This window comes from Lontra canadensis, unplaced genomic scaffold, assembly GCF_010015895.1.
Source record: "Lontra canadensis isolate GAN:19392208 unplaced genomic scaffold, GSC_riverotter_1.0 scaffold31, whole genome shotgun sequence".
Taxonomy (NCBI): domain Eukaryota; kingdom Metazoa; phylum Chordata; class Mammalia; order Carnivora; family Mustelidae; genus Lontra; species Lontra canadensis.
In genome coordinates, this window is record NW_022631025.1 from 16427446 (window position 1) to 16444650 (window position 17205).

Here is a 17205-nt window from a genome sequence, read left to right on the forward strand (position 1 = left end):
AAGATGCTAATGAGTCACAGCTTTTCAGAGATGCTTAACGGAGGGTTAAACATATTGGATGTTGGCAATGGAACCGTTAATGGGGTTAACCTCAGTTGCTGTAGTGGTACCTCAGTGGATTGGAAAGATGGGGCCCTTCCTCTTTAACTGTGTAGTAGGCCCACGAGGTAGAATCAGCACTTCATTACTGGTGAAAGACCACAGGCAAAGTCTGTTCCAGTGATGCATATGCTCTGATAGCCATAAATGTTTTTCTTTCTTTCTTTTTTTTTCTGATTGAGGCTATATTATTTTTCATTTTTATACTTTCTAGTTTTTTTTTACGATTTTATTTATTTATTTGGCATAGAGAGATCACAAGTAGACAGAGAGGCAGGCAGAGAGAGAGGGAAGCAGGCTCCCTGCTGAGCAGAGAGCCCGATGCGGGACTCGATCCCAGGACCCTGAGATCATGACCTGAGCCGAAGGCAGAGGCTTAACCCACTGAGCCACCCAGGCGCCCTATACTTTCTAGTTTTAAATATGGATTTAGTTCTTGGCCACCTTTATTTCTCCATACTGGTTCTGCTGTGAAAATGCGGGATTGGAAGCTGCACTTGTGGAAAGCGTAACACAATGTATAGACTTGTCCAATCACTAGGTTGTATAACGGAAAGTAATGTAACCTTGCGTGTCAATGACTTCAATAGAAAACAACAAGACGGAGGACTAGAACATTATCAAAACCACCTGTGTTTCTCTCGCTAATCAAATTGCCAAGCAATGAAAAGGGTGCAAAGCATCAGGTACAACCATAATGAAGTGAAGTGAAGTGAATTCCAGTATGTGAGGTGTACGCCCCACAAGATGTGTGCTATATTTGGACTCAGAACAATCTGGAGGTCACATGAAACGGGACAGCCATGTCTTCTCCATGGCCCTAGCTTCCAAGTCCTCTCTGTGAGAAGGGCTAGCCCTCCAGCTGTCCTACAGAGAAACCCACTTTTTATGCACTGTTCCTCCAAGTCCCATTCATTCTGACCTCATATGGAGCAAAGTACTGAAACTCTGCATTATTATAATTATTTGGTTTCTGTGGCAGATCTTTCAATAGCACCTGTAACCTTGATTAGATTGAAACTGTTCTTTATGATATATACTACCATGAACATGACAGAGAAAGAGTTAGTAGCTTTCTTCTTATAACCTAGAAGGTCAGAGTTAACCCATCTGTCAAAGCAGTGGTCTCTACCTCCTAAACCAGTGGCTCCTACTATGTATGTTGCAAGGACACAGATTCTTCTGGTTTTCTCAAAATTTTTACCTCCCCAAATTAATTGGGTCGTCAGTCAAATAAAGGCCATGACACATCCAGCTATGCACCTGCAGCATTCCAATGGACCACTGAGAATTTAAAGAATCCTTTTCTCCCTTTCACTGACATGTCACAGAAGTTCCAGTGGATTCCTTCCGGTAACAACTATTTGGCAAAGCTGCCCAATCCACTTTTGGACAGGTGGAGAAGCAGTGCTATCTACAAATAATACATGGGCCATACCTTATCTATATGATCTCAGCCTTCAGACATAGTTATCTGGGAAAAAAACTGATTAGGAGGGAACAGAGTAGACTGTCTTGGAGGCACAGCTAGGTGCTTTGTTTCGCTAACTATTTATTTAACTTGGAAAGAAAATAAAAATCAGATATCACAGGGACAAACTGCAAACACCAATACGTACTAAGTATTTCTAGTTCCCGAACATCTATTATTTGCCTAGCACTGTGCCAGGATATTAAAGGGAGATAGAAGTCAAAGATGGGCCCTTGGGTGGCTCAGTTGGTTAAACATCCAACTCTTGATTTTGGCTCAGGTCATGATCTCAGCGTTGTAAGATCAAGCCTCTGGTCAGGCTCCACTCTAGGCATGGAGTCTGCTTAAGATTCTCTCTCTCTATCTTTCTGCCACCGCCACTCCCCAAGAGCACCGTGCTGCTGCCTTTCTTAAAAAAAAACAAAACAAAACAAAACAAAAAACAACTCAGAGATACCATCATTGTGCTCAATTAACTTAAAGAATGGTCTAACTGTGATTAAATAAATACATGAAACCAAGCTCAGAATTAATGGAAATTATGGTAACTATTTTAGTCCTGAGTTGGTCCTTCAGGCCAAACTTTGCAAGAGTTCAGAGTATGGTTATAAACAATGGAGAATTTATAAAAGTCATCATGAAGTAGCTATGTCTTGACATGCTTTGAAGGACAAATGAGAGACACTCATAGGAACTTAGAATATTTCTATGAGAATCTATCTAGATTTAAAGGGTGTTTTGACAGCTGTTTTAAAGCACACAAAATAAGATTATGGGGATTCTATCATTATTTTAAAAAGAGGCGCATGGGCATGGGATGGGAAGTCTGAGATAGAATTGTATGTGAGTAGGGAGGAGGAAACGCCATGTCACAGGACACCCTGTGGAGAAAACCAAAGTCTCCCCTTAACTGAGGGACTTTTCCAATGGACAGACTAAATAAATAATGTGCATTTGCTCTTCCAAAGACATCATACGATGTTACTAAGGAGTTGCCTCCCCGTTTCTCAGTCATCTTTACTATCCCCATTATGCACAAGTGAAAAGCCCTAATTTGGCTGATTAGCATTTAATCTGTGTACCCTTCTTTCACACGTACAAATGTCCTTCTTCCTCCTCCCAGAAGATCATATAGTGTTTCCAGAGATGTACTTAATTGCCTGATTAATTACTGGACCTCTATGTAAATTTCTGTAAATATGATCATTTTATCGCTTATTCAGCTTGACAAACATTTACAGTTTAACAATTCTGACAAAGCCATTCATATACCCCTATAATATAAAGGTACATTAAAGCTATGGTAAGTCTGTAATAATAAAAGCCTTAAAATAATTTGCTAACTACAGACAGTTCCCTAAGCAATTATAAGATGCTCTATGTTAATTTAGAAAGGAATTCCAAACAAGGCATTTAAAACCTAATAAGATGCCATTAAGTGGAGGGAGGCAGGGGAGGGGGGGAGAGGAGACAGAAAACCCTAAGGCTTGAACTAGGAGAAATGATTCTCTGAGCTACTGACCCTTGCAAGATCCATGTTTTCCTTGGATTTCTATACACAAAGCAGATTTCTAATTGAAGGTGATTATCTAGTTACTACATCCCAAATTGCATGCATTTCTTATGTTGAGTCACATCAACATCTAATTATGGGAAGCATCTATCAGTTTGAAAGTCCACAGAAACACTTGTGTCAATCTACCAACTACACACAATGAGAATGTGCTCCATACATTATAAGGCACGATATAACCACCAAATGCACTGTCTCCAGTGACAACAGTCTGCCTCCTGACACTCGTACGGATCTATGACCTGAATTACCATGTCAGTAACTGGGAATACATTTTCCAAAGAAATTACAAAGAAAAGCACCTGCATTGGTCTTGGGTTTCTAAGGTATGGCTGCTCTGTGTACGTGTGCTATTCCCAGGAAATATACACATTGATAGCGTCATCAACACCAGGAGGAACGAGAAAAAGCATGGTGATACACAATTCTAAAAACCAAAAGATGAATTGCTATACAGCAATGTTTATCTCCATAAACTTGAGAGCTCAGTGCCTCGACCCAGGCAATATAACAGGACAGAGACAACGCAGACTTCGGGGTGGTGTGTTTCTGTAAAATATCATCCCCGTTAGTTAGGTTAATTAAGATTAACATACAAGTCACTGAAAACCCCCAAAGTAGAAGAAGGATAATTTACCAAGGAAACACACAACGACAAGAGTAATAGTCACCCTGAGTCATTCATTTAATAGATTGGAAGGAGAGTTTTATGAATACTTGAGCTGTCACATTATTACCAAAAATGACATGCATCCAAATAGCTCACAAGGGCAACTTGTTTTCTTGGAAAATTCTGTGGATGACGTGGAGCGGTACACAGAAAAAATGACAGGGAAGCCACTCACATGTATAATTGTCACCATTAAGCAGACTCTACACATGCACGCATCCAAGTGTGAGTGTTTGTGTTTCAGGTTTTGTTTCACGGAGATGAACGAAATAGCACTTGCCTTGGGAATCCATGTTTGCCGTTTTTCATTGACTTGGCACAGTGGTTTCATCCAAAATAATAACCCACATTCCTAGTCCAATGTATCCTAAAGAAGCATTCAGAGCAGAAGACTAACACCGACTTCTGCTGCGGAGGTTTGCACACCAATTGCTCAGACGGCAGTTCTGGAAAATCTGTCATTGTCCAAAAAAATCCAACCGACCAACCAGACAAACAGACAAAAAAATCATTCCTACCCTTACCTCGAGGGTCATGTTCACGGTACTAATGGCCACTTTTATTTCTCCATCAGACAGTTCCTTTAGATCTTTCAGCATTGTCTGTTCAATACTTAAACCTGTATATGAGATGGGAAAACATTATGTTACACTTGGGGACCTGCTCTTGGTAATATCAAGGGATTATGTAAAGAATTCACATATTCATTTCAATATCCCTTCCCAAGATCTCTTTTGCCCATAACAAGGCAAAAAATCACATTGGTGGCAATATTTGCACCAGTTAGGATCCCAGCAGGAAATAGAATTCACCCCTCATGATGAAAAAGAAAAAGATTTTTTAATAGCATAGATGTGGGTGGGGCTGAGAAAATGAGTAAAAGATGGTGAGGCATCCAGACACTGGAAAAGGACAAAGGAAAGAAACAGAGACCTGAAAGTAGAGGAGAGAGGCTGCCAGAAACTTACCATCAAATCAGTGAGGAAGCAAGGAAGAAATGCTCCCGCCTCTCTCTTCTCCTTCCCTTGAACCCCACCCTCCATGGGTTGCTAACTCTTCTCACTAACCAACCCAAGCCAGAAGCCACAGGACTAAATGCTCAGAGATAAAAGCCTCCAGAGACCCAGAACAGATAAGAGCAGAGAGTGGAACAGGAAGAGGTGGGCAAAGGAGGAAAACCGAGTGTTATCAGGCAAACTAGCTAAGTCATACCTCACAAGGCCAAAATTTGCCTTCAGGATGGATTTAGGTGAGGCCCCATATATGCTAGTGAAATTTTATTCAAAATGCACTTTTTAAAGGTAACCCACAAAACTACTGTGATTAAATTGGTCACCCTTATAATGGACTTCGGCAATCGGAGCCGCTGGATTCCGTAAACGATGGGGATAATAATCTGGAATGGCTGAGTTACCCAGAACTGCATAGTTGAGTCAGGGGACCAATGTGCTTCCATAGAATCTATCCCTGAACAACAGAAAAAGCTCTGGCTTGACATGTTACTCTCACCCTAGATTATTATATCTGACTACGCCTACCTTCTTGGGAAGAAGACACGTAATAAAGCCACGTAGAGCACATACATCCTTCCCAGATACATGTTAAGACACCAGAGTTGGCTACCTGCCCTTCTAACTTAGAACACTCTGCCAGTCACAGCAGTGTGGGGGACAGACTGAGTACAAAATACTTTTCTTTGACTTCAATACTCAAAGGCCACCATCAATTATACTGAACATAAAATGATTTACAGAATACACTGTGACATTAAAAGCTTGGTCTAGTTTTGGGACGTCTGGGTGGTGCATTCGGTTAAGCACCCAACTCTTGCTTTCAGCTCAGGTCATGATCTCAGGGTCGTGAGATCGAGGCTCACATCAGGCTCCGAGCTCAGTGAGAAGTCTGTGGAAGAGTCCCTGCTCCAGGGCGCCTGGGTGGCTCAGTGGGTTAAGTCTCTGCCTTCGGCTCAGGTCATGATCTCAGGGTCCTGGGATCGAGCCCAGCATCGGGCTCTCTGCTCTACAAGCAGGGAGACTGCTTCCCCTCTCTCTGCCTACTGATCTCTATCAAATAAATAGATAAAATCTTAAAAAAAAAAAAAAGTCTCTGCTCCTTCTTCCTGCATTCTCTCTCTCTCTTTTTCTCTCAAATAAATAAATGATCTTAAAAAATAAAATAAAAAATCTCGGTCTAGTTTTTTTTTTTTAATATTTTATTTATTTATTTGACAGAGATAGATCACAAGTAGGCAGAGAGGCAGGCAGAGAGAGAGAGGGAGAAGCAGGCTCCCTGCTGAGCAGAGAGCCCGACGTGGGGCTCGATCCCAGGACCCTGAGATCATGACCCGAGCCGAAGGCAGAGGCTTAACCCTCTGAGCCACCCAGGTGCCCCTCGGTCTAGTTTTAAAAGTGAATGACAAGGGATGCCTGGGTGGCTCAGTCAGTTAAGTGACTGCCTTTAGCTCAGGTCATGATCCCAGGGTCCTGGGATCAAGCCCCACAGTGGGCTCCCTGCTCAGCGGGAAGCCTGCTTCTCCCTCTCCCTCTCCCCTAATTGTGTTTTCTCTCTGTCAAATACATAAATAAAATCTTTAAAAAAATAAGTGAATGACAAGATACACATACATCCACACACACACGTTTGTACCGGATGCGTCCGTGCCCCCCTCGCTCCTCCCCAGCTCTTCCCATCGCAATGTGCCCCAGCGGGACGCCCAAGCACCAGCCCCTGCATCTCTTCCTGAGGCCTCTTTCTGGCTCCAGAGCCTCATCTGGGGGAATTCATAGCTCCTGGGACCAAGGAGCCCTGGATACTCAGTACTCCAGTGATATGTGGGTAAATGCTGAACAGTCAGCAACAGACTTGATTTGCAGTGTTTGCTCCTTTCTGGGGGGTCAGTACTTCCATCATGGTGGATTTCACGTTGCCAACTCAACACTGCCCAACTCATGAAACTCCTGAAAATTTACCAACCAGCCCCTGGAGTTCGACTGGACAAGCTCCTGCACAGCACTGCGCCCTTCAGGTGGGATAACACTGATGCGCCATTTCACACTCTCTCCTCAGGTTCCCTAGCGGAGTGAAGGCATGAATTCCCACCAAGCTAACCCGCTTGACCAACCACGCCAGCTCCTGTCAGTGTGCCCCGGGGATCACCTGCCAAATAAACCGCTTTCCCTCAGGCTCTGCCCCCGGGAGATTCCAATCTCAAGGAGAAAGCCGGGTCTACGTCTGGGTTTCAATCCTGGTCTGGCCATTTGCCAACCGTGTATGTGATGACAAGAAAGCAAAGCTGTCTCTCTCTGTGCCTCAGTGTTCGCATCTGGAAACTGGGGATATAAATAGCACCTGACTCTCAGGGTTGTCATGAAGACTCGGTAAGATAATCCATGCAAAGTTACACCAGCAAAACTTTGTGTGCCTCAGGCACTCTGTGAATTACATCTATTTATGATTATTACAGAATAATTGAGTCAAGTCTGTCTTGGTAAAGCGGAGATTGAGAGAACAATTTTATCTGCTTAGCTGTCTTCTCTCTCTTTTTTTTTCCCCTAAAATTAATTGATTTATGAAATCCCATTGTGCTTGACATTGCTCCTGCCACATTCTCAGAATAGAACCTGCTCAGCACAGGGATTTCATGTAATGAGGCATCTGGGGTGCACGTTAGACGCGTGAATAAACCACACATCCAGACACAAAGGCCTCAAAGGAGAGCTTGCCGTACGTCAGCTTGCCTCCTTCCAGGTGAGCTGACGTTACGTGCCTGGAAATCTTCCCCAAGCACAAACAATAAGGAAGAAAATGAAGGCCCACTCAAATTCACTTTCTGGGCCCTGGCCGCATGCCTTCTCATAAACCATCCCTGCTCAGGAGCTGCGACAGAGCTGGGGGACAGTCACTCACCCTGAGCACTGAATTGGGTCTCCTGCAGGACGTTGATAATGTCCTCTCTTGGAGGCAAGCTAGGAAATTTCTCTTCCAGGATAGAAAGAATTTCTTCTTGCTTTTCTGAGATCTTCTCGGATTCCATGGTCATCCACTTGAAAAGGATGCTACCTGAAAGGCATGAATGAAAATGGCCTTAAACTTCCCAGCCATGTCAGGAAAATCAATGTTTTTCTGGCCTCTCGATCTATACTTTCCCTTCCAGTTTCTTGCCCAGACCGCGGCCTCCACGGAGTAGCATTCAAGAGACAGTTTTTAGAAAACTCTTCAGATACTGTCTGTCCTCCCTCTTTGTTCATCAGGTAGTAACCTCCACAACTTGACTATAGGGTACTCTGCGGTAGAGTTTATGGAGAAAGGAACAAAATGCATAGCTTTTCCCACACAAACATACAAAAATGGTATTCATTGTTTTATGATTTCAGAATGGAATTCAATGGCAAACTGTTTTAAAATATCTAAATTATTTAATAGTTCCCTTTACTATTCCCTTTAAGGGACCACAGTGAAGACTGTTTCCACTCATCGCATTATTGATTTCACATGTGAACGTCTTCCCTTTAACAACCAAATGATTGCCAAGTCCCACCGTCTGCAGCAAAGCAATCTGTCCAGGTCACCACCTGGAGGCCACTCTCTGTTTTCCAGGCATCACACACAGCTTTGAAGTCGCCGCTATCTATTTATAAGAATTCACAAGCTAGGTCTCAATTACAAACTTCGATTACAAAGGAATTTGCCAATATGAACAACTAACCTCTGACCAACTCCTGGAATTTCTATGCACAATCTCACCTTGAAAAGGAGGAGTTACCACCTGTCACGGCCCCTTCCCCTGCTTTCTGATCCCAGGCCAACACGGAGCCATCGGGGAAAGAAAAGTTCTGGTAATGATGAATGATTAAATTCTCTAAGAGTCCTCAAACTTATGGATTAATCAAGGTGTCACCCTTTCTCTGGCTTTTGTTGTGGCCTTAATGATAATCATGGGGGAGAGAAAAGGAAGGAAGGAAGGAAGGAAGGAAGGAAGGAAGGAAGGAAGGGAGAGAAAGAGGTGAGAACGAAAAAGGAGAAATGGTGTAGTGAGTGAGGGAAAACAATGGCTCGTGATCTCAACATCTATCCTAAAACGTACAGAATCTAGAGATTAGACCTTCACTCACCATTAAACATCTTGAAAGACCCCACACAAGTCATCTGGCCTGTCTGTTATCACTTCCCCATTTTAAAATGGAAATAATACTGCTTTCCCAGTTTATAAAGTTATACTGGGAATCAATGAATGTAAACATCAAGATAAAAAGCAAATAATGCCTAATATATTTAAAGCATTCATACATTCATTCATCCAACAAAGAGCAAGTAAGCACCTACTATGGGCCAGGAGCTGTGCTAGATGCTAATGAGTCAATACTGAAATACAGTAAGTTATGTCCCAGGAAGCTCCGAGTAGTTTAGGGGCTACAAATAAAACAGACCATTTCATAATGGGGCGGTGGGGAGAAATAGCACTGGGGAAATACATAGCACTCTAGATCTAGGCCAGAATTTAGGAGTCAAAAAAAGTTTTGTAAAGAGAGTTCACCTTAGCTGAGACTCGAAAGGTATCTTAAGGTGAAGGAAAAGTATGAAGATCCCGTGTCAGGTAGATCATGTGCAAAGGCACTGAGGTGGAAGAGGCTCTGACCGCCTCAAGGAATGGAAAGCAATTGATTAGAACCAGACAGTATGGTTTTAGAAAAAAATGTTAGAAAATTTGGTTGGAGAGTAGACAGGGGCAAGTTCATGAAGGGCCTTTACAAGCCATCTTAGTTTGTCTTTTACATTCTAAAGGAAATGGAGAGGCATTAATGAGTTTGAATCCGTGAGCAGCGCCTGGCTGGCTCAGTCAGTGGAGCGTGTGACTCTTGACCTTGGAGTCATGAGTCTGAGCCCCGTGTTGGGCCTAGAATTTACTTAAAAAAAAAAAAAGAGCTTTAAGTAGTGAGAGAGAACATGCTCACATTTATGTTTTATAAGTATCCCTCCAACTACCATGCAGAGAATGAATTAGAGCATATCAGGAGAATTAGAAAGCCGTTTTATTTTTTAAAAGGCCTAATTTATTTGATGGGGGGGGGGGGTGAGAGAACAAGTGGGGGAGGGGGAGAGGCAGAGGGAGAAGGAGACTCCCTGCTGAACAGGGATCCCAAACTGGGACTCATTCCTAGGACCCTCAGATCATGACTTGAGCCAAAGGCAGATGCTTAACTGACTGAGCCAGCCAGGCACCCTAGAAAGTGGTTTTAGATGAGAATTAAGGAAAGAGCAGTCAGCATGAGGAGAAGTAAACAGATTAGAGACAAATTATCATTTAAAGGCAGAGAGTAGCCAACTGGATTCTGAGTACACCCTTCAGTCTGACAATTACTGACATAGAATCCAAAACATAAAGATGGTTTTTTTGGTCTTTATTAAGGCAATGGTGAATCCGAATTTCAAAAAAGACCCTCATCTGCTTCTGGCTCTGAAAAACTACCTGTATCAAGAACAAGGAGAAAAGCTAGATTAAAAAAAAAAAAAAAAAAGCAAGGGGCACCTGGGTGGCTCAGTGGGTTAAAGCCTCTGCCTTCAGCTCAGGTCATGATCCCAGGGTCCTATGATCGAGCCCCACATTGGGTTCCCTGCTTAAGTGGGGAGCCTGCTTCCCCCTCTCTCTCTGCCTGCTTCTCTGCCTACTTGTGATCTCTGTCTGTCAAATAAGTAAATAAAATCTTTAATAATAAAATAAAAATTAAAAAAAAAAACCAACAACAATCTGGGGTGCCTGGGTGGCTCAGTGAGTCAAGCCTCTGCCTTCAGCTCAGGTCATGATCTCAGGGTCCTGGGACTGAGCCCTGTATCAGGCTCCCTGATCAGTGGGGAGACTGCTTTTCCCCCTGCCCCCCCCACCTCTCTGTCCAATAAATAAATAAAATCTTAAAAAAAAATCTGTGATGGTGTCAGACAGTTATCCAGGTGACTATCTTAAAAGTTAAGCTCCTAGAGAGAAGGTAAGTGCAAAAAGGTGAAGCCCACATTCAGTGAGGTTTTAACTCTCTAGGTATTTGCTAATTCCTGAGTTGTAGCCAATGAGATAAGAAGGTTCACAGATCTAATAATCATTTCACAGGAACAGTGAGAAAAAAAATTGAAGTTTAGGGATCTCTACAGAAAAGGAGTCTTGGTTAAACAAACCAGGTTTTGAGAAGAAGCCCCTGGAGAGTTATATCTCGGGACAAAGGTTGGAGAACAATGGTCTGCAGGTAAATCTGGCCTACTGCCAGATGTTGTAAATAAAGTTTATTTTTTTTAAGATTTTATTTATTTATTCACAGATAGAGATCACAAGTCAGACAGAGATCACAAGTAGGCAGAGAGGCAGGCAGAGAGGGAGAAGCAGACTGCCCGCTGAGCAGAGAGCCCAATGTGGGGCTCAATCCCATGACCCTGGGATCATGAGCTGAGCCAAAGGCAGAGGCTTTAACCCACTGAGCCACCCAGGTGCCCCAATAAAGTTTTATTGGAATACAACCACACTTATTAATACTGTTTATGGAGATTTTTGTGTTATCATGATAGGGTGAGTAGTTGCAACAGAGACCTATAGGCCTGCAAAGGAAATAGTAAAATAGTAAATCAAAGTAAATAGGACTGCAATAGTAAAATATTTACTATCTGGTAGTATACAGATAAAGTTTGCTGACCTCTGCCATAGCAGTAGGATGAAGCAAACATAGATTAGTCTTCAGATGATTGAAATCCTGATTCAAATCAGCTCAAACACAAAATAGATTAAGTTTATCTGATCCTCTTCTAACTGCCTTGAGGTGCAAAAGTAAAACCTCTCTAGAGCAAAAGAATCTCATCAACCACAGACTCATCATCCCTACGCTTTTCTTTTTTTTTTTTTTTTAAGATTTTTTTTTTTTTTAAATTTGAGAGAGAGGCAGTGAGAGAGAGCATGAGCGAGAAGAAGGTCAGAGGGAGAAGCAGACTCCCCGTGGAGCTGGGAGCCCGATGCAGGACTTGATCCCGGGACTCCGGGATCATGACCTGAGCCGAAAGCAGTCGTCCAACCAACTGAGCCACCCAGGCGTCCCATCCCTACGCTTTTCATGTATGTTATTCATCAATCGATAAAAAGTTACCAGACATTAAAAAAATATGATCAACTGACTGAAAACTCTGGGGGGTGGGGAAACTCATGAGAAAAAGAATGGAAATGGAAGTAGAGGGGACAAAAAAAAGTAGCTGGAGAATTATGGTAGAGAGTTAGGATCTATAAATAAAATATTCAAAAGAAATTTTTAAACCATAAATTTAATAATTGAATTTAAGGCTCATTTACACACTTAAAATGTGCTTAATGGTGCACCTGGGTGGCTCAGTCATTAAATGTCTGCCTTTGGCTCAGGTCATGATTCCAGGGTCCTGGGATCAAGCCCCACATCAGGCTCCCCACTCAGCCAGAAGCCTGCTTCTACCTCTCCCACTCCCCCTGCTTGAATTCCTTCTCTCTCTGTCAAATAAATAAATAAAATCTTTAAAAATAAATAAAAATAAAACATGTTTAACAACAGATCAGATGAGGAGAGGATCAGTAAATTAGAAACTATGTCAGTAGAAAATATCCAGACTGAACTATCCATACTGAAGTATGAAGAGAAAAAGGGGAGGAAAAATATAGAGATGAGTATAAGGTACCCTGGAAACACGGAGAAAAGGTCTAACATACATACAATGGGAGTTTCCCTTGGAAACAAAAGAAAATGGGACTGAAATTATATTTGAAAAGGCAATGGCCAATCACCTTTCAAAATTAATGAAAGTTATCACTCTACCATTCAGGTTAAACTAGGAACCCAAATCAGGATAAATACCAAAAAAAAAAAAAAAGACCTCTAGGCACATGACTCTAAAACTGCTAAAAATTACAGAAAATGAAAATTTTAAATTGGTCAGAGAAAAAGGAACATAACTGTCAAAGGAACAACAATGAAACCAAGAGCCAACCTCATCAAAAATGATGACAGTCAGAAGACAATGGAATTATCTTCAAAGAGTGGATATAAAGTGCATGCTGATCTAAAATTCTATTCTGAGTGAACACATAAAAAATGGAGGCAAAATGAAGACATTTCCACAGAAATAAACTAAAACTGTTTGTCAAGAGAAAACCCACACTAAAAGCAATAGTAAAAGCAGAAGAAAACTACTATAGATGGAAGGAAAGAAATGCAGAAAGGAAAGAAAAACGCTGGAGAATGTGAATATGTGGATAAGAATAAATCAATATTCCCTGTATAAAACAATCACAATACCTTTTTAAAAAAAATTATTTATTTATTTTAAGGGGGAGGGGCAGAGGCAGAGGGAGAGAGAATCTCAAGCAGACTCTGTACTGAGCACAGAGCCTGATGTGGGCCTTGATCTCACGACCCTAATATCATGACCTGGTTGGAGTCTTAACCAACTGAGCCACACAAGTGCCCCAACAATGGCAATATCTTCCGTTTCTTATGGTGTGTGATTAAAATACATTCCAATGGTAACAAATTGCAGAAGGGACCAGGTAGAGCCAAAGTGTTCCAAGTTTCTTGGATTGTCATGGAAGTGATTAAAATATCAACTTACATGAGATTTTGATTGCATGTTAAATCTGTATTGTACTTATAAAACAATTTTTAAAAATAATTCAGAGCTCACAGGCTAATGAGGGGAAATGTAGTAGCAAAAATACTTTTGCATAATACTAATAAAGAAATGGGGAAAATGTGAGACAAATTGAAAACCAGCAAAAAGACAAACTGAAACCCAAATATAAGAGCAATTACATCCAATGTGGAGACAATCAGTGCTCGGGGGTATAGTCTCAGTGTTGCACAATGAAGAACTTCTAGAGATTGAACACACAACTATACGAAGATACCTAACATCTAACATGAAACTGTACACTTAAAAATGGTTAAGATGGTAAATTTAATGTTATATCTTTTTGCCAATGTAAAAAAGACAAAGTACTTATATTAAAAGAGAAAAATTATCAAAGTGAATTTTAAAAGCATAATAGCTTTTAAATATACAGAATATAATAGCAATATACTGTTTGTAAGGACACACCTTAGAAACGAGGGTGAAATGTTGAAAGTGAAAGGTAGAAATAGGCATAACATTAGTCTAAGATACTAATATCAGATGAAGTAGACTATAAGGCAAAAAGAATTACTTGACATTAAGACAATTTTTTTTTTTTAACTATTAAAGGGTCAACCCTCAGGAAGATAGTCAATCCCAAATTTACATGTGCTGAATACCACCACTTCATCTGCAAAGCAAAAACTGAGAAAACTGGATAAAGAAGGAGATAAAGGCACAGTCACTGTGGAAGATTTAGGACATCCTTCTCAGCAATTCTAAGAACCAGTAGGAGGAAAATCTGTAAAGAGGTAGAATATTTTGGGGGTGCTTGCTGGCGCAGTCAGTTAAGCATCGACCTAGGTTTTGGCGGGGCGCCTGGGTGGCTCAGTGGGTTAAGCCTCTGCCTTCGGCCCAGGGCCTGATCTCAGGGTCATGAGATTGAGCCCCGCCTCGGGCTCTCTGCTCAGCGGGGAGCCTGCTTCCCCCTCTCTGGCTGCCTCTCTGCCTACTGTGATCTCTGTCTCTGTCAACTAGGTTTTGGCTTAGGTCCGATCGATCCCACCATGGCTCCATGCTCAATGCAGAGCTGGCTTGAGTTTCTCTCTCTCTGCCCTGCACCCCCCCAACTCTCTCTCCAAAATAAATAAATAAATCTTTAAAAAAAGATATAGAATATTTGAGCAACGTGAGTCAGAAACTTGACCTAACTGGCGTGTAGTGAACACTGTCATCAACAATGGCAGACCTACACTTTCTTGTCTAGCACAAATAAGACGTTAAACCCAACTGACTAACTGTGGAAGCATAAATCAAGTCTTTTTTTTTTTTTAACACATCTCTGTATTTATATATTAAATACAGGTGGGGGGAGGGGCATCAGGCTCTCCTTGTGCCCTCAGCTCCACTTCCGTTCACGGACACACAGAGGCAGCAGGGTTGTTAGACGTGGCAGCTTTGGGGGAGAGTCAAGTTTAACAAATTTCAAAAGATTGCAGTCACAGAGTTATATTCTATGGCCACCATGATCATAGTCTGGAACTCAGTAATAGAACAAAACCAGAAAATTCCCAAATATTTGAAAATTACACAGAGTACTTCTAACTCATGGTAAAAGAAGAAATCACAACATAATCAGAATATGTTTTAATTGAATGATAATGAAAATATCACATTTAAGCTTGTAGAGCACAACTGGAGCTAAGATCTGGGGAAAGAAATCTTTAAAAGCATCATGTGTTAAAAAAAAAACAGCAAATTCAATTAAAAAATGTAGAAGGAAGGATATACTATAAAAATATAAACATATAACATAAATTTATATATAATATATACTATATATTATATAATTATGGGATATATAATTATAGAATATAAATAATATAATATATATTATACATGTTATAATTTATATAAAAATGTAAGTAGTTCTTTTGAAAACTACTTAAGAAAAAAAGAGAAGAGTGAGAGAAGGCATAATTTACCAAAATGAGGAATGAAATGGTTACATATTACAGATTCTAGTGATACTAAGAGATAAGAACAAACTGTAATAGAATATGAAATTCTTTTGAAAATACTTCTGAATAATACTTCTAAGAAAAACTCAACTTGCCAAAACTGGCAGGAAAGAAATTTAAAATCTGGATGGTTTTGTATCTGCCTAAAAAATGAATCCATTAGGGCCACCAGGCTGGCTCAGTCAGGAGAGCGTGTGACTCTTGATCTTAGGGTTGTGAGTTTGAGGCCCATGTTGGGGTTGAATTTACTTCACAAAAAAAGGAATTTAAAAAATGAATCCATTAAGTTTAATATCCATAGTTTCAAGCTTTTAAGAGATATACTAATTTTCACACAAATTCTTCCCAAGAATAGAGAGAACACATCCCAACTTATTTTCTGAACCTAGCATAATCTTGATACCAATACCCAATAGGGACATTGCAAGAAAAAAGAATTAAAGTCAAGTCTCTTTCATAAACATAGCAAAAATCCCTTTTAAAACTAGTCCTGAAACAAGTTAGCGATATATGATATGTTATTATATAGTCACCAAGTAGGGATTTCCTAGGAATTAAAATACGGATTAACATTCAAAAGTCAATCAATATAATTCACCATATTAATAGAGGAAACAAATCATATGATCACCTCTGGAGATGTCAAGTAATGAAACTACTTCATAAAATCCAAGATTGAAATCTCAGCCAAGTGGAAATAGAACACAACTTCCTTAATTTGATGAAGGGCATTTATGACAACCAAATAAAAAAAGCAAACCAGGTATTGAACTGTGAAATATCGAAAGCCTTCCATCTGCAATCAGGACTGACACAGAGATGCCTGCTATTCCTATTTCTATTCCACACTGCACCGTCCCGGCCAGAGCAACAAGGCAAACAGAAGAAGTAAAAGATATAAGGAAAGGAAAAGAAGATATAAAAACCGTCTTTTCTCATAGACAATATGTTTGATATATAAAAACTCAAAAGAACCTATAAATGAGAGGTGCCCGGGTAGCTCAGTCCATTAAGCCTCTGTCTTCAGCTCGGGTCATGATCTCAGGGTCCTGGGATCAAGCCCTGCGCCGGTCTCTCTACTCGGTGGGGAGCCTGCTTCTCCCTCTCCCTCTGTGCTTTCTCTTTCTCTCTCTTGCTCTCAGATAAATAAAATCTTCTTTAAAAAAAAAAGAACCTATAAATGAGCTTAACATAGTAAGTACATTTAGCAAGGGCACTTGATAGAAGTTTAATAATACAAAATCTGAATTTCCATAAACAATTACAATTAGAGAATTGAATTTAATAAATTTTTAAAAACCTGTAATAGCATCAAAATATAAGATCTTTAGGAATACATTTCACTAAAATGTGCCTGGCTTACAGTCAAACCAAGAATCCAATTTCTTGGATTGGGGGATCTTAATTTTAAAATATATAAAATGGAAAAGCATTATTCAGGAATTAATCTAACATACACTGCACTAAACAGAGTCTTACAGAATAATTCTGTGAAAGAGACTTCCAACACTGATTTATGATTGTGACTTGACAATTTGAAAGAAGCTGATGTACTGATATAAGTGGGAAAAAATAACTCAGAAAGAGTCTCACCACACTCCCAGTTGTTTTTACTGCAAAAGAATGGCTTATGGCCCAACTTTATTCAATGGATTCATCTGAAGCAAATTTTTCTACTTCACATTAAAGATCCATTTAGCTATATATCAGGATATACAGCAGCCAAAAGCACCTCTTGGCAAAATCAAACCCATTTTCGGAGTCAGAG

General features: G+C 40.5%; 1 protein-coding gene across 7 annotated transcripts in view; it reads right to left on the reverse strand.

The window, feature by feature from the left end:
- The window catches only part of PRUNE2 (prune homolog 2 with BCH domain), a 255353-nt gene that overhangs the window by 172411 nt on the left and 65737 nt on the right, over window positions 1–17205 (reverse strand). For all 7 annotated transcript variants that reach the window (XM_032866673.1, XM_032866674.1, XM_032866676.1 and 4 more), the window contains exons 5-6: window positions 7720–7872; window positions 4338–4432 (exon numbers count right to left, since the gene is read on the reverse strand). In XM_032866673.1, the coding sequence (XP_032722564.1) occupies window positions 4338–4432; window positions 7720–7872 (248 nt within the window). The remainder of the gene's footprint in view (window positions 1–4337; window positions 4433–7719; window positions 7873–17205) is intronic.